This window comes from Protopterus annectens, chromosome 1.part2 (genome assembly GCF_019279795.1).
Source record: "Protopterus annectens isolate FY-2018-M chromosome 1.part2, PAN1.0, whole genome shotgun sequence".
In the NCBI taxonomy this organism is placed as follows: domain Eukaryota; kingdom Metazoa; phylum Chordata; order Ceratodontiformes; family Protopteridae; genus Protopterus; species Protopterus annectens.
In genome coordinates this window covers 399,019,781-399,046,833 of record NC_056727.1, presented here as the reverse complement: position 1 = coordinate 399,046,833, position 27,053 = coordinate 399,019,781, and the positions used below count along the sequence as shown (strand labels likewise).

At 42.2% G+C, this 27,053-nt stretch overlaps 1 protein-coding gene across 3 annotated transcripts in view; it reads left to right on the top strand.

Moving 5' to 3' along the window:
• Positions 1-27,053, top strand: part of PAK5 (p21 (RAC1) activated kinase 5) — a 2,555,323-nt gene that overhangs the window by 1,192,879 nt on the left and 1,335,391 nt on the right. For all 3 annotated transcript variants that reach the window (XM_044056629.1, XM_044056641.1, XM_044056651.1), the window contains exon 3: positions 11,962-12,185. In XM_044056629.1, the coding sequence (XP_043912564.1) occupies positions 11,962-12,185 (224 nt within the window). The remainder of the gene's footprint in view (positions 1-11,961; positions 12,186-27,053) is intronic.

The following is a 27,053-nucleotide window of genomic DNA, read 5'->3' as shown; positions in this document are numbered from 1 at the left end:
TATATATATATATATATATATATATATATATATATATATATATATAAATATATATATATATATATACACATATATATATATATATATATATATATATATATATATATATATATATATATATATATATATATATATATATATATATATATATATATATGTATGTATATATGTATGTATATGTATGTACATATTTATTTATATAGAGGGTGGGGGGCATGTGAAGGGATGAGGCTTTACCCATTGACCAGATTTTTCATGGAACTGGGAGTTTTGTGTTGACTTAGACATGGATATTATATTTGGTGCTTCTTGTTTTAGGATATAAAAAGAACTTTACTTTAAGCTTGCTTCCTTTTCAGTGATTCTGAATCTCTTTCTAGTATGATTCAATAACAAGGTGTTCTCTTGATACATAACTACTTTATGATATGATTGACTCAAGTCATAATTCTTTGCAGTATGTTGAGCTTCTTAGCTCCACTGTGCTATAATTACAGAAAATAATCTAGAAATGCAAAGTGTTATACAGCTTTCAAAACTGTAAAATATTTAGTGCTAACACATGAATAGTGGACAGAATCAGTGCTGACCTAGAGAGAGTGATCAGTAGCCAAGTATATGGCTGACGTGCAGACTGCTTGAAAAAGTAGTCATTTTGTTTTATATACATAGTAGCAAGAAATGTTTTGCAGTGTCTAAAAACTGTTTAATCTCTTGCTGCTTTTCTGTGGTCACTGCTATGTATGGTCTAGCATAAGACTAGAACGTAATAGTATCAGTTAAGCAGTGTATAACAAAACTTGTTAATCACCTCTTTGATGTCATAAAGGTACATAACAAGATTCTTTCTCACAGTTTTGGAACATAATCAGCGTGCTCCTTGTGTTATTTTGATATTGTGAAGTGCTACAGAATCTTTAGCAGGCTCAACTTTTTTTGTTACAAAAGGTGAAGGCCTTCTCAAATCCTTAAGTTGTTTTAAATGTAGTAACACACAAGATATATACTTTTGCTCACCATTTTATGTTTTAATTGTGCTGTAGTTGCACAGCCTTGTCAAATTATTTGCCTAAACTGTAGAGGAGCACTGTCTGTGGTGTATATAGTCTGTAAAGTCAAGTCATGTAATGAAAGTTAAGATGCTGACTAAACATTCTGAAATAAAATATTTATGTTTTAGAAGCTGCTTGTGTATGTTTAATATTTAAGCAATAATCCATGACTGTGTTTGGGTAGATTAGGATTTATCCATGGTTGGTGTATTTTGATCACAAGGGTGAAGCCAGAGTGATTAAACATAACCAACATTGGGTAAATCTTGATATACCTATGCACAGTTATGGATTGTTGCTGTTGTACAATATTATTTACCTTTCTAAAATAATGTATTTGTATAACTGCACTTCAGTCTTCTATGTTGTCTTCTCAGTACTAATGTACTGCGCATGTATATTGAACTTGCATTCCCATGCTTGCATAGTATGTCAGTGCAGGAGAAACGGCGGAGAAATCAGAATCTCTGTTGCTATTTTTTATCTGTTAAAGAAATAGAGATTTATGATGGACAGCACAAACTGATAAGAAAATCAGGTAGGCTTCTGTTTTAGTTTTGCAGAATGAATCTGATTTTTCTTACATTTGGTCCTGTTCCTCCTCATATCCCAATAGAAAGTATGGACACTCACTGGTTTTTCAGCGGTCAGATTTTTTTTTGTATTGGTATATGCTCAATTTACAACAGGCAAGCAAGTTGGGCTGTGTCCAATCAGCATGCTCGTTTATAAATAGTAATGAGCATTTATTGCATAATTATGAAAGTATATCATTTTTATGTATGTGTAAAGATAGGCAGATTAAATGCAAGATTCAGAGTGAGACAAGGAGATTATTGAAATAAAATTTTTCAGGGAAAGAATGAGACTGTAGGTAGAAAAAGGGGTAAGAGAATAATGCGTCAGGGAAGAGAAAACAGGAGTATAGAGAGTGATTTTGAGATAAGAGGCCAGAGGTGGCAGAGGGCATATTTGCAGATGCTTCATCTGGTAGAAGAGAAACCAGAGAAGACACTTTCTGGTGACCAAAATAATAAGATAAGTTCACGTTAAGGGGGTGTGATGGAGATGAGAGACAGTAGTTTACTAAAAGATTAATAGGTTATAAGTAATCCTGTCCAGACAGCCATTGAAAAGCTTCACCTCATCACCCATGCATGACTTTTTTTTTTTTTTTTTTTTTTTTTTTTGCTGTTAAACATTTTATTGAATGAAAAAATCAAAAAAGTAGTCACTGCTGAGAAGGAAATCTCTTGAATTTCTTATTTTATTTTACCACTCTAAAACGTTAAAATAATAAAACGAACAGCAGGATTGAGCGCTTTCTTCCCTCACATAGAGATTTCATCAGAATCAATCAGCATTCTCAAACACTTCCTTTTATATCAAACAATTATGACATCACCATTAATTATACTAAAAATTCATTAATATTAAGTAGGTTTCTGACCAGTGTTAAAAACGTTTGTAAATATATTCTTAAAAAATGTATGCATACTAGTTATAAAGTACATGTATTCTAGTGAATTTATAAATATTATACAATATTATTAAAAACATTTGGATTTATTTTCCAATTAAAGCCCTTTTATTTAAAATAGGTTTGATAGAAATAATTTCATTTAAGCCAGGCATTTGCCCAGCTTGTAATTTAATTTGCCACCATGTTTCTTTATCTTCTATGTGGCTTTTATAATCCCCACCTCTTGGTTCATGTGCAACTTTCTCTAAAATTCCAAAATTAAACTCTGTAAAGTGATTGCACATTGTGGAATGTTTATATAATGCATTATTCAAGTTCTTTGTGACAATCTGATATGAATGTTCATACATCCTGTCCCTCAGCCTTCGTTCTGTTTTTCCCACGTAAAAGGCTGAACAGGATTTACACACAGCCAAATATATTATACCTCTAGTTTGGCAATTACCCTTAACAAAGTTAATTCTAGACAAAAAATATTGTTTAATGTAATGTGATCATTATTGTATATATATCTGCATTGAGAGCAGTTCCCACATTTTTCAGTGCCACCATAAATTTTCCTGCCCTTACCACTTTCAAAACTTTTTTAAATTCGGCCCTAATTTATAAACAAAGTTAGGTTTTTCTCCCCCAATACCCCATAATTTGGGGTTATTTTTAAGTATAATCCAATTCTTGTTTATAATATTTTCAACCTCTTTTATTTTACTACCAAATGGTATAACCATAGCTCTTTCAAATCTAGCAGCTTCCGATTCTCTGACTTTTTTACCATCTTCCACACTTATATCAACACCTAATAGGGGCTTGTATTTATTACCCCATTCTCCTAAAACATATTCCTTATATTCCTGGATCACTTTTTTTGGGTACCCCCTTTCTTCAAACATTTTGGACACCTGGGTAAGTTCATCATCTAGGTCTTTCCTTTCAGAAGTCATTCTTGCAACCCTAATCATCTGTCCCTTTATGATGCTATTTTTCTGCTTAATCGGGTGGTTGCTAGAATATTCTAAATAGGAGTTACTAAACGTAGGTTTTCTGTATATTTTGGAACTGAAGCCATTACTTCCTTTCTTAATGTATGTGTCCAAATAATTGAGTCCCATGTTATTGTATGTATGTGTGAACCTAAGAAAGTTTGTACACCCATTTAAATATAGCATGAAGTCCTGAATCATATTTTCTGGGCCTTTCCACAAAATAAATATGTCGTCCAAAAATCTGACATAGTGTCATGTGCTTATAAAATTGACTATTAAATACATAGATCTGAAGTAGGAGATTCATTTGTCTGCAACCTGTGGGTTATGGATCCGATATCGGATCCGAACCGGCATGGTTTACCAGCTATGGATCCGAGCTCTCAGCTCCTCCCCTCACCCATAATGCCCTGCTCTCCCTACATGACCCCAGATCTAGTTTGCCGCGCTGGTGACCAGATTGGTGTTCTTGAGCTCTTCAGCTAAGTAGTTTTATAAAGTTCTTATACTGTTAAAATTTAATTGTTTTTGAAAGTTGAGTGAAAGTTTAGGATTCCCTTTTTGATAGTTATACTTGTTTAGTGATTTAATATATTTTTACTTAGTTTCCCTCCCCTCGCTGGTAGCGTAGTGTGTGTTTGGGCCTGTTGTGTGTGTTTAGTTACTTTACTTTTTTCCTTTAGTTTAAGTAACTTTTTAGCTCTTAGGATGTCAGAACAACCTAAGGCTGTTTTTTCTAAGTGCTCCGAGTGTGGCCATAAGCTTTCCCCTGCTGATGGCCACACTCGGTGCGTTAGATGCCTTGGGGTTGAACACCTCACTTCTGGATGTTCCATTTGTGCAGGGTTCAACCCCAGGGCATTGAAGGAGAGGAGGTCTAAGCTGGGTCCTGGCGGGACTTTTGCCCCCGGATTCGGCTCCGGCCTCCGCTCCTTCGGGGAACTGCTGACGGTTACCTCCTCCGCTCCCCTCCTCCTCCTGGGACTCAACCTCCCTGTAGTGGTTCGGAGGAGAGGGAAGCTAGAAAGAAGGACTGGAGGGAGAAGCACCATAAGCGGCGGGCCGAGACCTCTGTTTTGGCCCCGCCTGCCAAGCGGGCTTCTCCTCCGGCCTCCTTGTCTGCTGGTTCTCCCCCTCCTCGGCTCCGGTCACCCGTGTGCTTTTTACCGGGACTTGAGGAGGAGGAGACCCGATCTCCGTCGAGGCTATCCAGGAGGCACTCCAGGCCTACCTCGGTAGCCTCGTCGAGATCGACCTATAGCTTGTCAGACGCTGATCTGGACCGGATGATGAGAAGGTTCATCCAGGCCCAGATGCAGATGGGAGTGCTCTTGCCTCCCCCCCCCTCTGGGGGGGAGCTCGACCCCTTTCTTTAAACCTATTGCTCCTTCTCCGACCCGCTACCCGGGTTCGGAGCAGTTGGAGCCGAGCAGCTTCGGAGCCGGGGGTGGGTCGGCGCCAATAGTACTCGGTACTTCGGATCCGACCCTGCCCTCGAGTGCTTCGGATCCGACCTCTCGGAGCCTGGATCCGGGCTTCGATCCGGGGGGATCAGTGCTCCTTTGGCGCCGTCTGTGTCGGAGCGCACTGTCCCCTCGGATCCGAGCGCTTCGGCACCGGCTCCGATCCACTCCTTGGATCCGAGGGGGAGCCGATTGTCGGATCCTTTGGTCGAGGTTGGCTCCCCTTCGGCGTTTGATGTAGTGGAGAGGGCCCTGTTGAGGGTCTCCGGACCCCCGGCACTTGCTTCGGCTCCGTCCCGCGCTCCATCTGTACTGGGTCAGGCTTCCACCATCCGGCCCTTGGGACAGCCCGCTCCTTTGCCCCAAGTTGTTCCCTTGGAACAGGTCACTGTTTACGAGGAGTCCTCTGACAGCCCCCCGGAGGATGTTCCCCGCAAACATACGTGCAAAAGGAGGCACATTGACTCCCCCGGGTCTCTCACAGAAGACACGGACTTGGAGGAAGGGGAAGGCTCCCCAAGATCACCCCCTGAGGATGTCTCATTTGGAGGCATCATGCAAATGCTCCGCATAAGGGGGGGGTGGTCTGCCCCCAAGTCTTCCTCGGATGAGTCCGTGTTCTTGGAGGCATTTGAAGCGGGCCCGTCTACCTCTTGGGTGTCCCCTCCTGCCGACCCCCTGGTGGACTTCATTACCACCAGGGCGTGGAAGGAACTGGACACCGTGGAGCCAATCCCAAAAAGGCCCGACCGTATTCTCAGTCCCCCGGCTGACCGTGCCCATTGGAGTAAGGGGCCTCCGGTAGATGCCATGTTGACGGCGGCTGCCACCAAGAGGGAACTTGCTCAGGATAGTCCCTCAGTCCATCCCCCGAGCAAGGAGTCTCGGATGATGGACCGCTTGGGGAAACGGATGTTTAGTTCAGCGACCTTCTCAGTGAGGGCACTGAACTACCTGGCACACGTGATTAGGATGCAGCGCGATCTTATAAAAGAATACGCTGCATCCCCCCCAGAGTCCATGTCGGAGGAGGACAAAGTGCTGCACTCCACCCGTATGGCCACTCTCAGGTCCGTCACTAATACCTCTATGCGGCTACTGTCCCATGCTACGGAAGGTGCCGCTAGAGCCACAGGGGCAGGCCTAGTTACCAGACGTCAGGCCTGGCTCCGTCATTGCGATTTCACGGAGCCCTTCAAGGCGTCATTTGCGAACGTTTCGATGGTTCTGCCCTCTTTGGCAAAACTGTTCGTGACACTTTGACCCAGAGCGAAAAGGACGGGAAGATGCTGTCTGCCGTCGGAATCCGCTTCTCTGTACCCCAGAGGCCCTATTCTAGGAACCAAAAGGGTCAGAAGAAGATGTGGTTCCGGAAGTCGCAGCAATCCCAGCCTGCTCTGGACAACCAGTCCTTCCGTGGCAGAGGAGGACAGGGAGGACGCCGCCCCAGGGGCAGAGGGGCTCCCAGGAACTTCGGGTCCAGAGAACCTTTCTCTGAATGGCCCGCGCAGCAGCCCTGAAGGGTTGCCCGGCTGCTCCACTCTGGAGGCAGTCGGGGGACGTTTTTCAGAGCACCTAGCAGCATGGGAGTCCATAACATCAGACCGCTGGGCCCTCCAGATCATATCCAGAGGATACCGTATCCCTTTTCGTCACATGCCAAAATTGAAGTCCCTCCCCGACGTTCCACCCGGTCAGTGGGAGGCCGCTTTGGCAGAAATTGACCATCTGCTAAAGAAAAGAGCCATCCAGCCCGTCCCCCCAGACCAGATTGGATCAGGGTTCTACTCCAGGTTCTTTTTAGTGCCAAAAAAGATGGGGGATCTAAGACCAATTTTAGACCTTTCACTCTTGAACCTGGCAGTTCCCAAGGAGAAATTCCGAATGGTTATGTTGCAGTCTATTCTCCCCCTTCTGGGAGAAAACCACTGGATGTGCTCTATAGACCTCAAGGATGCGTACTACCATATACTAATGGACAGGCGCTCCAGGAGGTTTCTCCGCTTCCGGCTGGGAGCCAGTCACTACCAATTCCGGGTCCTTCCCTTTGGTCTCACCACAGCCCCCAGGGTGTTCACCAAAGTATTAGCAGTGGTAGCGGCCCACCTGAGGCTTCAGGGGATGCAGGTCTTTCCCTACCTGGACGACTGGCTTCTCACCGCCCCAACAAGGCATCTACTTCTCTTGGCGCGAGACTCCTTTCTCCATCTTGCTCCTCGTCTGGGCATCACAATAAACACAAAAAAATCCAACCTAGCACCCACGCAGTTCATAGATTTTATAGGTGCCAGGTTAGACACGAGGAGATTGAGAGCCTTCCTCACTGCGGACAGAGTTCAAAATCTGCAGCTCCAGGTGCGGGCCATTCTCCACTCAACCTCAGTTCCGGCGGGGTTGGTCCTGAGGGCCCTAGGGTCCATGGCGGCAGCAATAGTGCTTCTTCCTCTCGCCAGGTTCAATACGCGCATCCTTCAATGGACACTCCTAGTTCAGTGGTCGTATCTTGCTCTTCCTATGCATCATCCCATTGCGATCAGCAAGGCTTGCAAGCGGTCCCTCCTGTGGTGGCTAGGCTACACTCTCCAGATCTCCACGGAGGCCGCCCCTTTTGTGCTTCTCCCCCTCTCGCAACGGTGACCACGGACGCCTCCCGCCTTGGGTGGGGGGTGCATTTTGCAGGCCGGACTGTCCAAGGCACGTGGAACGATTCAGAGACCTCACTGCATATCAACGTTCTAGAGATGAGAGCAGTGCTCTTAGCGTTGCTAGCACTTCAGGCCTTTCTTCCCTTGGGAACAATTGCGATTCAATCGGACAACATGTCTGTCGTCTGGTATATCAGCAAACAAGGAGGAACCAGGTCTTACCCTCTTTGTCGAGAAGCCATGAGAGTGTGGGAATGGGCAATCTCCACCAACCGCTTTCTCATAGCAACGCATATTCCGGGTCGGTCCAACATCCTGGCGGACAAACTCAGTTGCACCATTCTCACCCCTTACGAGTGGTCTCTCAATACTCAGGTAGCGGAACGCATCTTCGCACGGTGGGGAACTCCTTGTTGCGATCTTTTTGCGTCTCCCTCAAACACCAAGTGCGACAGTTTTTTTGCTCTAATACCTCCTCCCGGAGGTGCCCCAAGAGACGCTCTGGTGCATTCTTGGCCACCCGGTCTTCTTTATGCTTATCCCCCCTTGCCTCTGATGCTCCAAGTTCTTCAGAAAGCCTCTCGGTTGGGGTGCAGAATGATTCTCATTGCTCCATTTTGGCCTCAACAGATCTGGTTCCCTTTCCTAAGGTCTCACTCAGTGAATCCTCCTTGGATTCTAGATCCCATTCCGGATCTGATATCTCATCCATCCCGCTTATCTCCCCCGAACCTGGACAACCTGAAGCTGACCGCTTGGCTGCTCCAGTTCCACTCCTGATCAGGACTCCCGGTATTTCGTCCCCTGTTAAGGCCATCCTGGTGGCAGCTCATAAGCCATCCACTAGGAAAGTCTACCGCAGTAAGTGGAAACGGTTCTCCTTATGGGCGGAGCGGCAAGGCCTAAACCCCTTCACAATTCCCCTTCCTCTGGTGCTTGACTTCTTAACCACTCTTTTTAATGATGGTGCCAGCAGTTCCACGGTCAAAGTACAACTTGCGGCAATTTCTCATTATCATATTGGTCATGACTCCAGTCCACTGATGTCGGCCAAATTGTGTAAAATTTTCCTAAAAGGTACTTTCCTTCTCAGGCCCCCTGTAAAGCAAGTGGTTCCTCCTTGGGACCTTTCTTTGGTCCTCCAGGCCTTGACCGCCCCCCCCTCTTCGAACCGGCGGCTACGGTAGATCTGAAATTATCTTTCAAGACCGCCTTTTTAGTAGCCATTACCTCGGCCAAGAGAGTCTCAGAACTTCAAGCATTATCAGCCAAACCTCCTTACTTGGTCTTTCATCCGGACCGTGTTTACCTCAGGACCAACCCGTCCTTTCTTCCTAAAGTAGCTTCTGAAGCAAACATTAATCAATCCATTAACCTCCCTGTTTTCTTTCCTAAATATCAAAACAAGGGTGAATACAAGCTTCATTCCTTAGATGTTCACAGGCAACTTAGATTTTATCTAAACAGGACGGCTGGTCATAGGCAGTCCGACCAGTTGTTCATTTCTTTTGCTAAATTTAATTTGGGCAAACCAATTTCTAAAGTCTCATTATCTCGCTGGATTTCACAATGCATCTTATTGGCTTATCAAGCTTCTGGAAGGCCCGCACCGGAGGGTGTAGATGCCCATTCAACCCGGTCAGTCTCTACCTCGGCCGCCTTTAAGGCTAGGATTCCTCTAGATGATATTTGTGCAGCAGCCACTTGAGCTTCATCTCATACCTTTATTTCCCACTACAAGTTGGATCTTACATCTAGGGGTAGAGCATCCTTTGGCTCCGCGGTGCTCAGGAATATCCTTCCATGATGGCCGCCCAAGATTCAGGTAGCTGGGGACTCTGTCCCACAGGTTGTAGACAAATGAATCTCCTACTTCAGATTTAGAAGTTATGTACTCACCATAACGTTCCATCTGAGTAGGTGTATTCATTTGTCTGCAACCATCCCGCCCTCCTATCCCCCTGGCCTTTTCAGTTTCCTGCATATGATGTGTTACCCTTTTCAGGGTGTTCATGCTGTTGGCAAACTCGATCTGAGGTCATGTAGGGAGAGCAGGGCATTATGGGTGAGGGGAGGAGCTGAGAGCTCGGATCCATAGCTGGTAAACCATGCCGGTTCGGATCCGATATCGGATTCATAACCCACAGGTTGCAGACAAATGAATACACCTACTCAGATGGAACGTTATGGTGAGTACATAACTTCTAATTTTGCTCCCAATGCATAAGCACCATATTGACAAAAATGGGTGCACATGACGCCCCCATGGCTACACCCTTTGATTGCTTATAATATTCCCCTTCGAATAGAATATAGTTATTGTCCAGGACTATCTCCATAAAATCTATTAGTAATTCTTTTTTGTTTTCGTCTAAATGGGTGTTGTTGTTTAAACTCTCTGTAAAATATTCCATCCCTTCTTTTTTTGGAATGCTAGAAAACATGTCTGCAATGTCAATGGTTAATAAGAGCGAGTTTTTTTCCCAACAATCGTTTTGAATTTTTGATAGAAAATCCCATGAATCCTTTACCAAGTGTTCATTATTGAAGATTTCATTTTTTAACCAAGAGTCTACTACTACTCCAAAGGGGTACGTTTTTGATCCTCTACCATCAATAATTGGTCTGAAAGACAGAGGATCCAAGCCTTTATGTACTTTTGGTATACCAAAAATGTTTGCTGTTTTTGGTTGTAATACTTTGAGAAATCTGTATAGGTCTCCCGATACCCTTTCTTCAATCAAATAATCTTCTAAATAAAAGTCAGTTCTTTTATGACTTATATTGACTTCATTAATTGATGAATGTTGGTAAGTATTGATGTCATTTAGAATTTCAAATATCTTTTGTGAATATTCGAGAGAATTATACAGTACCATTCCCCCTCCCTTATCGGGTCTCATGACTCTAATAGTCTCATCAGTTCTGATTTTTATCAAAATTTCATTTTCCCTTTTGCTTAAATAATTATGTGAGAAGCCACGTTTTTCATTACATTTTAACTTATAGATTTCTTCCTCAATTGCTTTTTCGAAGATGTTTATAGTGGGATCTGTTGGTGGAATAAAAGTGCTTTTATTTTTTAACTCTGGATTTTTACGTTGTTCTATCCTGAAGTCAAGCTCCACTTGAGTAACCCGCACACGCAACCTCAGCCTGGTCTGTGACATCAATAGAACTTGTTGGCAGGGCAGATTTGCATGCCAGAGACTCCCCCTTCTGTGGAATAGACTCCCTCCCCACGTCAAGCAGAGTACCTCATTAACCCTTTTTAAGAGCAACCTGGATGGGGAACAGAAAATACACCCCTGGGATTCCACCTGTGTCCCTTCTGGACAGGGGCATCAGGTGCTGACTTGTTGGAACATGGGCTATATTCTTAGCTAGTCTTGTAAGGGCCTCTGGGCCAATAGCCTGGTAACTTACTATGATCCTATGAAAAAGCATAACAGATAAATGTTTTTTACATTCTTGACTTAAAGCACATTACATTAATGTTTATAGGCTAGCTATGCGGTATGAAAGCTGTGCACCTGTTTGTGATGGTAAGGGTCTAGGTTCAGGAAAAAGTTTTGTGATATAGGTAACTGCTAAGTTTGAAATAAACGTGCTGTCTTTTTTGGGGGTGAAGGGAGCATATACTTTTTGGTACCTGACTGCCTCTCTACCAAGAAGTGGAAGTTTGGCCTTTTGTCAACTTGATTCCATTTCACATTTGCAAGAAAATCATGAGTATGTCATGCAGATGTGTGCAGGACCTTCCATGTATGAGCATGTGCCACTTTATATCATTATCCTCATAGATTAAAAAATGTTGTAGAAAATGAGAACCCTTCATTAACAGAAAGATGGCTTGCAGCACTATTCTCCACAGATATGCCTGCTCCTTTAATTAGCTTTGGAATTGCTAATATCCTTGGTTGCTACAAACCCATATGGTAGGAACATCACTTGGGATCCATGTAGAAGGAATCAGTGGGACAGATACTATTTTAACTGCTAATTGACTTGACAGGAAGCCTAAGAAACACAGCATTTTTAAAAAGAGTTCTCTATACTACATTTTTGGAGTTAAGTTTTGAGATTTTTTCTGCCTAAATGATTCCTGCTACTATAAGTAATTCTTTTTTCTGTTTATCTTCCAGTTTTCACTGTCCTTGGTGGTACTTGTCTCAGACTCTTAATGCAAATATTTTGTTTCCTTATATTTTGATAATGTTTCTTGATATAAAAAATAATGCAGCAGATTTCTGATGGATAACGCTTTTTCTGCAAATAACACGAAAGTGCCAAAGTGATGTATTTTAATACAGCATTTATATTTTTTCCATTCAGGTCTACCAACATTTTCCGCCATGTTTGGGAAGAAAAAGAAAAAGCTTGAAATTTCTGCCCCTTCAAATTTTGAACACCGGGTTCACACTGGCTTTGACCACAGGGAGCAGAAATTTACAGGACTTCCTCAGCAGTGGCAGAGTTTGCTAGCTGACACAGCAAACAGACCCAAACCTGTAGTGGACCCATCATGCATCACACCAATCCAACTTGCTCCTATGAAGGTATTTTACAGGGATTGGGGACATTGTATCTTGACAAGTTTCAAAAGTCAGTTTTCTAAAGCTAACATAGTGTAACATGTCATTTTTAAAACGGGAACAATGTGAACTTCCAGTTACCCTAGAGAAAGCACTGTTTCTGAAGCCTCATTTTGTTGAACATTGGTACCTGTGTTAGACATCCGTGTTTCTGTCTTACTGTCTGTGTTGATGTCTATGTGTATACTACCATGCCTATTCAGTTAGCAGAAGGTATATACATCGACAGTGTCCAGTATAAATTGCAGTACTTTTATATTTTGTTTTCCTTTATTTGATGTGAACACCTGAGTGGGTACCATGCAGTAAATGCTTGGATAAGCAATCCTTCTGTGATTTGCACTGCTGTATGTTTACCCTGCTGTGCAGAGCTGCTTCAACATTAATAAATGCAGGTAGTTCTGAGCTGTACTTCATTTCTGCTTTGATTGCCACATAACCCATACACTGTTTTGCCCAGCCAGTGTACGTATCAGTTCTCTGCTTACACAGATACACATACTTAACATTTCTACAGAAACATGACAACATGAATATTAATAGTTGGACATTACTGAACGTGATTTTTAATTTGTGTCATTGAATTTACCACATGGTAGGATTATGCAGCCTATGAAGTTTCTGCAAGTTTTTGACGATTTTCTGTAAAGTGTTAACTTTTGCTGTTTTATAAGCTTAGTTCACGTCTTTGTTTATGAAAGCAACAGAAAAGTGACTTTCTGCTTCCGCTTTGAATAAATTTGCTGTTATTCCAGTTAAAAAAGTTGCAGTCCTTTGACATGACAAAGGAGACCAGTGGTGTTTATAGTCATTGTGGTGGTGGTGCTGCAGTAGCCTTGTTGCCTCACAGTAAGACGCTGTCCGGTTCGATTCTCAGCTAGAGCGTCTTAAGCTCTGCATTTCTGTTTCTGAAAAAAAAAAACACAAAAAAACTCCTTGTTTTCCCACCTTTCTGAACTAGTCTAGTCCAGTTTTCAGGCTTTGCTGAATCCAGGACTGTGGTAAACGTTCCTGTGCTGCCCATATCATACTTGGATAATTAGGTGGCTTCCTTGTTCACTGTGAGAGAGGGAACTCTGAGAAGCCTATCTGTCCCTGTAGAAGTGGTCCCAGCCCAGCAACTTGTAGCTCATTGGCCATTTTGGGCTAACTTCTATCCTTTTGATCTCCCTGGTAAAAAAAAACGCTTAGCACGGGTTTGCGCACCACACAGAGCTGTTTAGCTGCAGTTAAACTATTCCAGGTTCCACAAAATCTGCACTTCAGTTTTTCCCTTAAAACTTGATACACTTCAACCCAGCACAGCACTAGAAATAGGGCATTTTAAGACCGGCACTTACTAAAACTCACTAAAACTAGCACTGGCTTACAGCTGGCACTTCAGCCCTATACTCAGGAAGTATAAGGCTCTTTACTCATCCAATCAGCAATACAGTCCAAACCATCTATTCAGGCATGTTCAAGGGACAGCTTCAGATGTACTCTCTGGTCCAGCTGGTGAATCTGGGCATCCTGAGGCAATGTTACAATTGCCTCATGTACACAGACAACCCCCTCCTCCTCCCAACCACCACAAACATATGTGAGAGATGCAGCTACACAGCCAAGCTGGAGGCTAAGCTCTCTCAACCCATGACTGGATCATCCAGTCACAAGGAGAAGGGCAACACTAGCACCAGATTACCAGACTCCCATAGACCAGCCATAGCTGCACCAGCAAACAACTCTCAGAAACACGCAAAAACATACTCAGAGGCTCTAAATAAGAACCTGCCTAAACAACAGAGACCTCCTAAGCATACACCCAAGCAACCCCCACCCCACAACAGAAACCAGGTAACACATACGTCACAACGTCAGTGTGCCAAGCAAAAACAGCCCCTAAGGCTAAATAACACACCTAACAAACTAGTAATCAGTGATTCTATCATCAGGCACACAGACGTCCCACTCACTGGACTGAACAGGGAGAAGGTTACCATAAGCTGCCTGTCTGGTGCCAGAATTCGCCACATAACACATGCACTGAGGTCACTTCACATCAAGTACAGATATGACTCTGTCATTGTACATGTTGGCGTAAATGACCTGAGACATACCTCCCTGGGTGACATGAAAAGAGACATTGAGGAGCTCTCTGACAATGTAGCCCAGGCTGGTATGACTCTGACTCTGAGTAGCATCCTGCCCTCACCTAAAATGATGCCAGCATACAAAGAAAAAATGATCAGTTTCAACAATTGGTTAAACTACTGGTGTCATTCAAAGGGGATCCAGTACTTGTCAGCCTGGGATGACATGCTTGACAAGCCACATTGCTTCGCCAGAGACAGCTTGCACCTGTCGCCTCTGGGCTTTCGAATACTGGCCAAGACTCTTGCCGCCCCAATACTGCCTTTTTTAGGCAAGGCTCAAAAGACAAACCCGCCTCCATAAATAATAATTATAACAATAATAAACAAAAACTGAGGGTAGTGCTGCTCAACACCAGAAGTCTAAACCTCAAAATGCACGCACTCGAGGCTCTCCTTAGTATGGAAGAAATTGACGTATGTGCAGTGACAGAAACCTGGTTCAAGGCTCCAGAGAACACCCCAGCACTACCAGGCTATAACTCCTACCATACCTTTAGGTCCCAAAACCAGGAACGGAACACAAAAGGAGGGGGTGTGTCCATATTCATCAAGAACACCCACACCTCCAGGCTAGTAGCACAGCACACGAAATCTGAGACCATCCAAGTGCAATTGACAGTGAGTGAATTGACTGTTCAATTTATAGCTTGCTACAGGTCTCCCACCCTGTCTCAGGACCCTCACGCAGCATTCCTGAGAACATTAGAAAGTATGAAGATTCTACCCAACACCATGCTACTGGGTGACTTCAACTATCCAAACATTGACTGGGAAAACTACTCAAGCTCGAACGCCCAAGCCCAACGCTTCCTTGAGTTTATAAACTCAAACGCCCTGGAACAGCTGGCCACCACTCCCACAAGAGGTGACAACATACTGGACCTGGTCATCACCAACATGGGGAACCTATGTTCCACACCTGAGGTAAACTCATCATTGGTAAGATCAGATCACAAACTAATCACACTGGACATCCACATCCCGACCCCCCCCCCCCAGTCAAGGAAATCAAGATAAAAAACTTCTCTAAAGCCAACTTCGCACTCCTCAAGACCGAGGTGGGAAGTTTCAAAGCTCCCAATCAAATGGAAAATGATGACCCATCGGCAGAATCCTTTACAAGCGCATTCTATGAACACCTTCAAGAATGCATGGATCGAGCCATCCCAAGTAAAACCAAGACCAACTCCTCAAAAAAGAGGAAGCCAGTCTGGTGCACCCCGGCCATAAATAAACTTTACAACAGAAGGAGGAAACTCCTGCAAGATAGAACAAAATCCCAAAATAAAAAGGCATCTCTGATTAACATCAGTAAAAAACTGCGCTCCTTCATTAAATCATGCAAGGCCAACTTCGAAAGAAAAATAGCCAATGACTCTTAAGGATAACCACAAGGCCTTCTTTAACTATGTCAAGAGTTTAGGGGCAAACTCTCAGATATGCTCCAAGCTAGTGCATAATGGCTATAAATACACTGAACCAACCGACACAGCCAACATCCTGGCTGACAAGTTCATTGCAAACTTCACCCCCCCTCTCTCCACCAAAGGGGCTAGCACCCATCCCAGTAGAATGTGGCGCTCCAGATATCTCAGGCACACAAGTAAACACAGCCCTTGCAAAGGCCAAAAACACAGCATCAGTGGGACCAGATGGTATCCCAGGTTGTGTCTTACAAGAGCTTCAAAATGAACTAACCCCCCATCTCAAAACACTGTTCAAACTCAGCCTCTCTACAGACTATGTACCCAAAGAATGGCATGCAGCAACAGTCGTACCACTCCACAAAGATGGTGCCACAACTGACCCTGGGAACCATCGCCCTATAAGCTAGACTAGCTTGGTCTGCAAAGCCATGGAACGCATTGTCATGGAGCTCATTAACAGGGACATTTGGAACCTCCAAACACTGGTCCCCTCCCAGTTCGGCTTTGTTAAAAGCAGAGCTTGCCTCCTGAACTTGGTCGACTTCTTTGAAACAGTCACCAAGGCCATAGATAAAGGGAAGGTGGTCCATGCAGCATATCTGGACCTTGCTAAGGCATTCGACACCATCCCACACTTAGGAATCCTAGACAAACTCACCAGCTTAAATATCAACCCCCATGTCACGAGATGGGTTGCAAATTGACTCTCAGACAGAACCCACACGGTAAGAGTGACAGGCGCCATGTCTGACTCTAAACCAGTCACAAGCGGAGTCCCACAGGGGTCAGTCCTGGGACCCCTCTTGTTCGGTATATATTTCTCCGAAGTACAGGCAAATGCGGAGGGATTGTGGCTAACCAAGTTCGCAGATTACTGTAAATTGGGTGCAATAATTGACTCTCTGGCTGACACAGACATCCTGCAAAAGGGTCTGTCAGACAAACACCTGGTGTCAAAGTCATGGCCTCAAGCTAAATGCCAAAAAATGCATAGTAATCCCATTTGGGAAAAACAAAGTACCTACAAACTACCACATAGATGGGAATCCACTAAATACAGAAGAAGTAATTAGGGACCTGAGTACCCAAGTAGACAGCATGCTCTCCTTTGAGAACCACATAGCCAAAACGGTTAGGAAATCCTTCTTTGTGGCACACCTGATCACAAAGGGCTTCTCATCCAGATCCAGGGAGGTGATTGTGCCCCTTTACTCCTCACTCATTAGGCCCATAATAGAGTACAATGCCCCATTTGGGATGTGCCTCTCTAGACACCTCCAACAACTAGAAAGATCACAGAAGTACCTCACTAAGAGGATTAAGGGCCTTAAACAATTACCCTATGAAGCACGACTAAAAAAGCTCCAGCTCTTCTCAGTCACTTACTGTCTTCTCAGAGGTTACCTATGCCTGACCTATAGGGCCATGTCAAACCCTGAACTAATGGACAGGCTTCACCTCAAAAAAACGAGATCCCTCAGAACCACTCGTTCTAGGGACTTGAACCTATGCACAACAATAAACAGGACATACTGGAGGGATAGATTCCTGTCCCAGCGACTCCCCTCACTCTGGAATAGAATCCCAATCCATATTCAGCAGAGCTCCTCTGTGACCCTCTTCAAGAGAAATCTTGATGAGTGGATGGTAATCGTAAGTTCTACCCTGGGATCACTTCAGGAGCCCTGTTAGACAGAGGCCCAGGCTACTAATCTAATGGTGAGGCGAAAGCCATCACTCTGTGGCTAGGCTTATAAATGGCCCTGGGCAGATAGCCTAGTACTTACCTATGAACCTGTGAGACATACGTGAATGGGTGTACCTTCGCTGAAGGTTGTGCGTCAGGGCTGGCAACTTGGCACGTAAAAATCAACTGCCAATCATTAGCGGACCGGAGTTCTGCTGTGGAGACCCCTAACCGGGAAAAGCCGAAAGACACAACAACAACATACATGTGAAAGTTGATGTCTGCAACAAGTAACAGATGAGCAAGATACCTTTCCGGGGAACTGTGCGATTTCTCCGTGTGGGGATTAATTCAGTCCTTTGTAGCTTTTAGAGAAAGCAGTTAATTTCTAAAGGTTTTACCTCTTTGATTACTGTCTTGTAAACCACATTTCCAAAGTATGATTAGACATTTCCCTTTTGGAATAGGCTGTACCCGATGGCCACAACAAAATGTAAGCATTATCTGTGATTTTGTTATCCATTTCTTGCTCTGCAGCATTACATCATCGCCACACAGGAGTCAACATGCACTTCTTCTGCTGGCTGATGATTTATTACATTAAAGAATGAGCAAACGTTTTAGCACATTATTTCACTTTACCTTTGAATTGCAGATGTTTACAAAACTACAAAGACTGACATTATATTTTTTTGCTTTTGCTGCAGGATTCATCATTAAGAATGTGCAAGTGTCACCAGTATTTTTTCTCAGCCCATACCTTAGCACAAGAAATCTGGTCAGAGCCAAAAACTAATGGGGGGACAGTGGCTCAAAAACAGGGATACATTTTAAATATTAATCTGGTAAACTTAAAACCTTTTATTCTAACAACATTCTATATTGGTATGTACTTTCTGAAGGCTGTGAAGTCTGAAACTCAAATGTCCATTATTATTTATTGACTTCAGTCCTGACTGATTTGTCAGAAAACCACAAATTTTAGGAGGAATAAACCAAAAATATGAGGCAGGGCAGCACAGTAGTGCAACGGTTAGCATTGTCACCTCACAGCAAGAGGTTCTCTGGTTCGATTCTTGGCTGGGATGCCTTCTGTGCTGAGTCCGCATGTGTGTTCACATGGGTTTCAAACCAAATAAACGACAACCACGGGAAACAGTCAACACCAGTATTTGTTATGATCTCAGCAGCACAGCACAAGCAGAGTGTTTTCCCTTTTTAGTAAGCGCTTTCCGTTCAGTTTTTTAATGAGAACTTCATCAGATAAAGTAGTACAAAAACTTTACATTTAAAAAAATCCTTCCATTCTATTCATATGTTCCATTCACAACCAATAAACATCCTCTCCCCTCCCTCTTTAAAAAGTATGTAAATATTTTCTAATAAACTGAAACTCATTAATGAAATACTTAAAGTTTTATATGTCCGTGTATAAAAACCTCTAGACAAATCTTATCTAGCTAAACCTTTTTAGTTTCAATAGGCATAGTATAGAACAAATGCCATTTAAGCCAGGGTAACAGTAGGCATTCAAACGAATTTTCCACCTCTGTTGTCAGAGAAAATCTGGTCAATAACTCGGAATTTAAAGTAATGGTCTTGTTGATAGTGTGTGTTTTGCAAGGACATTATCTAGTTTGGACATTCTAAATTGGCCCTAGGTGTGAGTGTGTGTCTTCTGAGGAAGGTTGGGTGCCTGACTGGCAACTCGATACTGTAAAATTCTACTGCCAGTCATTCTGTGGACCAGTGATCTGCAGTGGTGACCCCTAATGAGAGCATCTGAAAGGAGAAGTAGAAGACCAAAAATATGAGACTAAAATCTGGACAGTTGAGAAGTATGGCTCCACCATCAGCTGTTGCCACATAATATTTTCAAGATAAAAAATAAGTTTTCCTTTCTACTTTTAGTAAATCTGGAGTGGTCATTTGACCAGACCCCTCCTTAACATCATGGAAACAGGAGGTCCTTTACATAATATAGGGATGAAGCTGAAGCAGCATTTAGACTGCATATAATATCGTACAGTAGACCAGAAGTTAGCTTTGATATAGGAGATATATAGGATTGTTATTGTAACTGTAAATATACAAAGTGTCCAAGTCACTTTAATGTCATGTTATTTATGTTGACTTTTTCCAAAGCAGCTAATTACCTATATGGGTTTAGCATTTGTATAGTTTGGGTTAATGTCCTTTCCATTTTACATTATCATATCATATATGCATGCCATTTTGACTTCAGGAATACCATATAGATATACCCAATAGTATTAGTCCACTGATAATGGCAACTGGTAGGTATACATTTTAATCATAGTTGTAAGGTTTCTGCTATTAAAAAAAGTATTTCTCTACTTTTTTTTTGCTTTAGCCTTTGATGTGACCTTTTTCAGTGCCCCCCCTCCCCCGTGGCCTCATTGGGCTAGAAGCACTGGCCCAAGAGGGTCCTTTAGGGATATCTTTATTTTGGAATGCTGGGATTTCAGCAGTCCAGTTTGCTGATTTGTTGTGGATGGTTTCTGACAACTGTCTTTCCCCAGTAAACTGTCTGGCTAATCATGCTTTGTGTCAGGAAAATTATTTTTTTATCTTCCCCTGGAAATCTCTGTCATGGTGTACATAGGATTGAACGTCATTTTATAGAAAGACTCTTCCCTTCATTGGTCTGGTATGTCAGTTCTCTTGTACAGTAGGAATATGGTTGGTCATCTGTCTGGAAATGCTTCATTCTCACCACTCCATATACATGTTGTTTTAAGGGTAAGCCGTCTGGTGCCAAAGGCTGTGTGACAGCAGTGAGCATTTCTGTGCAACAGCAAGGATTCCAAGTGATTCTTCACTCTTAATTTGTCTGGCTTGTTTTTCTGCTGCATTTTGTACATTTCTTACGTGATTTTCATGTTTCTTCTATATACTATGCTTCATCTCTAGACTATACAAATCATACTTGCTTCTTTCAATATGTACCGTAGGCCTAGTAGTCTATGATCATTACTTGTTGATCTGTGGCATAGATTTCTTTAGCTTGTGCTGTTCTGGTTTTATTAGGCCCATTATGTGACGTAGTTTGCTACTTTAGAACAACATTGCTGGCTTAGTATTTGTAGTCATATGAACTGATTTTCATTAGGCAAAACAAAAAAAAAAAGCAAGATTTCTGTTATAAGAGATTTTGGTTTCCTAAGCAGTGCATAAATCTTTGATTTAACATCTATGTGGTAGGATGGTTGGATGCAGAAATTATTTAATTCCATTTTACTGTTGGAATTCCTTCTCCTAATCTTAATCTAAGACCTTGATAAGACTGATAGTTTCTTTTCACTCTTTCTAGGACAGCTGTGGGGAGCTTGTTTTGTCTTTATTGCTAAAATGTTAAAAATGTTCATGCACACCCCCTTCATGCCTTTCATGTGCCTGTGATTTTCATGTACATCCCTGATTCTGGCTTAAAGTGTTGCTCTGTCCCCTCAATCCTTCTGGAAAAGGGTGTTGGATCGTACTTAAATAATGACAATATTTAGTGATACAGACTTTTTTACTTAAGGAAATGCATGTTATTTCACATTCTGTTGTTCTGCCATCTCCTCAAGCTAATAGTGTTAATATTTTAAAAGTGTTCCTGATTGTCCATAACTATTGGTTGATTTGTCCCTTATTCAGGAAGTAAGGCTGAGAGCTGTAACTCCATTACCAACATTATTTATGGTATAATTTAAAATAACATTGGAATCCTGGACAGATAACTTTTTGGAAGGTAATCTGCAGTGTAGTAATTGAATAAGGAGTACATGTTTAACTGCAGACTGTTGCCCTCTGATAAGTGCATTTAGAATGTACATTAAGAATCAGTGCAGTAGTGATTGTATATAGTGTCATATTTATTTGCCCTTTGAGATTAAAGTCAGAGTTGGTGAATGTGTGCTTCCTAGTTAGTGAAAACATGCTTAGGTTCTCACTATGGCAGTCTGTTTAGCATAGTTTCCATGTGCTAGTTTTTAGTGTTTGGGGGAAAATGGGGTATAATCAGATGCCAGTCAACAAAAATAAGTTATAAGTATAAAATGAGCTGGCATTTGAATTAATTCATTTAAATGCATACTTGAACTTCCAGTGGTATTGGAAGTATTTGATTTTAAAATGCTATTGCAGGCAATAAGATTCCTTTTGTGAAATAGCTTATGTAATTCCAGGCTTGTGTTTATTCATTTTAGTTCATCATTTGAGCATTGCTTACATTCTGATGTAATTCCAACCATTCGGGAATTACTTGGCCATGCAGGCATTTTAAGGAGGGGTTGGTTCTTCCAACTTTTTTGTTGGGCAATAGATCTTCTGTCCTGACTGGCTGCCCTTGCTGCTGCAGACTAGAATCCAAAGGGTGTCTGTGTATGGAACCAGTGGTTGCATTTGTACTTGGACTATATTTAATTACTTTTCAGGATAATTTTATTAATTTGCAGTGTTGTCTTATAAGTTCATAGGTAGGTACTAGGCTATTGGCCCTAGGGCCTATATAAGCCTAGCCAAAAAGGTACCCTTGCTTTTGCCATCCAAGAACATTATTTTCTTGTGCCCCTGTCGAGCAGAGCTCCAGAGGTGATCCCTAAGGAGAATTTCCTATTTCCCATCCAATCATCAAGATTTTTCTTGGAGTGCTAATGAGGAGATTTGTTTGATATAGACAGGTAGTTTGTTCCAGAGTATGGGAAGTCTCTGGGACAGGAATCTATCCCTCCAGCATGTTCTGTTTAATGTGGTGACAAGGTTTAGGTCCTTAGAGCATGTAGATCGGAAGGATTGGGGTTTCTTTAAGTGGAGCATGTCCAACAGCTCTGGGTTTGACATAGCTTTGTATGTTAGGTAGAGATCACCTCTGAGTAGGCGATATGCGACAGAGTAAAGCTGAAGTTTTTTGAGATGGTCTGCATAGGGCATCTGTTTAAGGTCAGTAATCCTCTTTGTGAGGTATTTCTGTGGCCTTTCCAGTTGTAGATGTCTTGTGTGATTTTGTTTTCATAACTAGCTTTGGAGGATTTTATGAGGGATCTCAGCTTCTTACTAAGGCTGACCAGGGATTTCCTCCAATCATGGTATTTTACTCTTTTTTGCAACACTTTTTTTCTTCTGTTGTAGAGTTTGGGTGGTGGGGTAGTTGAAATCACCCATTATGAGGGTGTTGGGTTGTACCCTAATATTTTCCAGTGTATCAAGAAATTAGGAGTGGGAATCCTGGGGCATGGTAGGGGATCTATAGCAAGTTACAATTTGGATTGCAGTCTTGCACAGAGTTAGTTGCACTTTGATAATATCGGGTGCATAATGCTGAGCAACTAGCCTGGAGGTATCGATATCCTTAATGAATTGCCTTTAGTGTTTCAGTCCAGGTTAGGTGGCCAAAAGGTGTGTTATGAATTATAGCCTGGTAATGCAGGGGTGCTCTCTGGAGCCTTGAACCAGGTCTCTGTCATTGCACAGATGTCGATGTTCTCCATTTTAAGGAGTGCCTTGAGTGAATGCATTTTGAGGTTTATACTTCTAGCATTGAGTAGCATTACCCTCAGATTTTGCTTGCTAGTACCTGTTACGGTGGTGAATTTGTCATTTGAACCTTGTCTAAAAAGGCATTATAGGAGTGGCAAGAGCCTTAGCCAGTATCTGGAATCCCAAGGGCGACAGGTGCAGGCCATCTCTGGCAAAGCATCGTGGTTGATCATGTCATCCCAGGCAGACAGATACTGGATCCCCTTACAATGACACCAGAAGCTTAACCAATTGTTGAAGTCAATCATTTTGTCCTTGTACTGTGGTATCATTCTGGGTGATGGCAGGATGCTACTCAGGGCTAGTGTCATACCTGCCTGGGCTACAAGATCGGAGAGCTCCTCCATGTCTCTTTTCATGTAGTCCAGGGAGGTACGTCTCAGGTAATTCACACCAACATAGACAATGACAGAGTCATATTTGTACTTGTTGTGGAGTGACCTGAGTGCGTGCGTTATGTGGCGGATCCTGGCACCCGACAGGCAGGTGACAGTAACTTTCTCCTTGTTTAGCCTGGTGAGTGGAACATCAGTCTGCCTGACTATAGAGTCACCTATGACTAGAGTGTTGGGTACGTTGTTATTCCTTATGGGCTGTGGTTGAGTAGCACACTGAGGTTGTGGGCTGTGTGTCATTTGGGTTGTGTTGGGGGGTGGAGGTTGCTTGCATTTCTGCCTTGGAGGTCTCTGTTGAGCAGATTTTTATTGAGAGCCTCCGTGAATGTAGGTGTGTGTGTTGTGTTTCTGTGTGTTTGTTTTGATGGTGTAGGTTTTGAGGGACTATGTGATGAGTATGGTGTGGTGCAAGTATTTACCTTCTCCTCCTGACTTGTCTAGTCCAGTCTTGGGTGAAGAGAACTTTGCTTCCAGTTTGGCTATATAAGTGCATCTCTCACAGGTTTTAGTGTTGGGTGGTAGGAGGAGAGGGTTGTCTGTGTGCAATTGCTACATTGCCCCAGGATGCCCAGATTCATCAGGTAGACAGGAGAAAACACCGGGAGCTGACCCTTAGACATGCCTGGAGAGGTGCTTATTTATTAAGTACTAAAATCTGTTTTCCTCTAGACAAGTGAGGAAAGTTGAGTGCTGTAGTAATTTGTAGCTTATTTAGTGCTTACGAGTTCTGAACATGTGCTGAGCTCAAAGAAACCGATTTGAGTGCTAAAACTAAAAAACTGGCTAGTTTTAAGGGAAAATTTAAAGAGCAGACTTTATGGTGCCAGGAATACTTTAACTCTAGCTAAGCGGCGATGCATAAAGTGTATTTATTTATTTTTATAACAGTAGCAAATGAGCAAACTGATTTTAACAAATAACCAATAAAAAGCGAAAAACTGAGCCTCGTTCCAGCAGTCTTCAATTCGACAAGTTCTAACTGCCCTTTCCTGCCTTCTCCAAAAAAAGATGGTCTGGATTAGTGCTCAAGTTATACAACCAAAGCTAGATTCAGCAGGTCTGATTTTAGTCTATGCAATGTTCAGCTTTCCTTTTAAGCTGGATAGTTTCTTGTCACTGTTTCTAGGACAGCTGTAAGGAATTGTTTTGCATTTATTAGACTTTTTACTCTGTGGGCCAAAAGCTGCTCTTGAAAAGTTATATCACTGTATCCTTTATGGCTTTTCATATAAAAACTAGCTGTAAACTCATACTTACATACAAAAAGATATAAAAGACTTGTTTTTGTTACTGATAAAGTATAAACAGCAAATTGTTAATCACAGTTGTTGTTGTTGTGTCTTTCGGCTTTTCCTGGTTAGGGGTCGCCACAGCGGGACTCCGGTCTGCTAATGATTGGCAGCTGATTTTTACGTGCCGAGTTGCCAGCCCTGACGCACAACCTTCAACGAAGGTATGCCCATTCACGCATGTCTCCACGCAGAAGACGCTCTAGCTGAGAATCGAACTGCACAGTGTCTTACTGTGTGGCGACAACGCTACCACAGCACCACCACCGCGATCAAATTGTTAATCACAGTGCTGTGTTAAAATGTAAACTACAAATTGTTCATTATGGGATTAATTATATAAGGGTCTAAGTCTTAAACTAAACTTTATCAACTCAAACATAACTTGAACTCATGTATTATATGTAAAATTCAGCAAAGACTGTACAGGCTACGTCTGTCCTGTTTGCAGAATGTTTATGCACATGGTTTTGAGATGTGTGCTTCATTTTTGACCTTTGCAAAAATATGGAAGATGAGATACAGTTTATAATGTACCATATGATTAACTTCTCATAGAACAACCATAAAAATGAAATGTCAATGTCGGTGACATTTTTTCCTACCGTCAAGTAGATACCATTTAATCACTGTTAAGTCTTATACTAACAACATTAACTGAAATGTACAGCTGTTACATTTACTTGACCTGTAGTTCCTTTTTTATGCATCCTACACATGTATGTTTGCATATTTATGATCTGTCCACCCTGAAATTTGTTATACAGCTCCTATGAACATGTAACCCACCCCAGTTTTGAAATATATCAGTGATACAGTGGACATTAAGTAATTCATAACAGACAATATCTGTTTTGGTGGTGTACGTCCCATAAATATACTTTTGGTGTACTTGATTAGTCAGCACCACCTAGCTTTGCTGTCCTTAAGTTACTTTTGCCATGATCTGTTATGACAGCATTGTACAAACTGTCACATAGTGAATCTTCACAGAATTGATAAACAGATGCTAATATGTGTAGTGTTCTACATCTCAGCAGTATAGAATGGGTGAGCTTGTAGTGCCCATAGTTGATGTCTAATCCAGTCTGATTCTGAAATAGACTATATAATGTATTTAGGTATTTCAGAATTCATAGTAAATATCATATCATATAATGCCACTGGTGCACATACCGTATATGTATTTTTTGTGTAATTTGTTTTTTTACCAGCACCATAACTGTTAAAAGGTAGTGGTTAACTGGTCAGAATGATCTAGGGAAATAAACAGCAGTGGAACTAAACTACTTTGGCTACAGGAGACTTCTTAGATCGAAACAGCAGCAAATACATTCTATTTTAAGTTTAGGCACATACCTGTTTAGGTAAGGTGACATTTTTCAGGCCCCATGAAAACCCAAATAACCAGCAATTACCATCTCTGACTGAATTAGCAATCAGAAGTACTAGATGATATACTGTCAAATACACCCTTCTTTGATAGATACAGCTGTTAACAGATTTCCTTAAAAGCTTCATTCCACCCTCTCTGTGACCATAACCCTGTTCTCTTCTCCAGGACATTTAAAAGTAAAAAAAAAAAAAAAATACATGACATCAAGAAAACTTAACTGAATTTTCTGAAGATACTGATGGAACTTGACAGCAGTGATTGATTTCTCTCTGTATTCTACCATTATCCAGGACACTGAATTATAAGTATTCCTCAACCGCCTGATTCACAAACAAGGCAAACTCTGTCCTCAAAAAGAAGGAGACTTGCACTTAAGGTACCATGACTAAAACTCTAGACTAAGCTCGGTGAATAAAACGTGGCAGTCAAGCATGGGAAGAATGGACAAAGAATTCCAACAGTCCAGAAAGCCAGGCACTTACAGGAACCTAGGGTGTTCCACCAGAATTAAACTGCAATAGGGCCATATCTGACTGCTGTAGACTAATGAAGCAAGGGCACTTAACAAACCTAAGCAGCTCTGGCGAACATTTAAATATTTAGCCAACCCAAAGATATTTCCCAACACTAAATGCAAAACAAGCTAAAAAGAAAATGCCTCCAGAGACACTTAAATGTTGTATAGAAAAACATTTACATTTCATTCATACCTAAATTCAGACTGTTGCTGTCTGCATGGCCCTTTACTCACAACTCTCATCTTCCTTTCATTCTACCAAATACCAACAAATGAATTAAGGATTTACTCAGAAAACATCCTAATCACTACACTAGTAACGTCTGTACAGTTTACCCCTTGATTCTAAAACTGAGACACCACACACACTATCCTCTCCAGTTGCTCTTAGCTTTAACTTAACTCTCATCTCCAGCCCCCTACTATTCAAACATTCAACCAG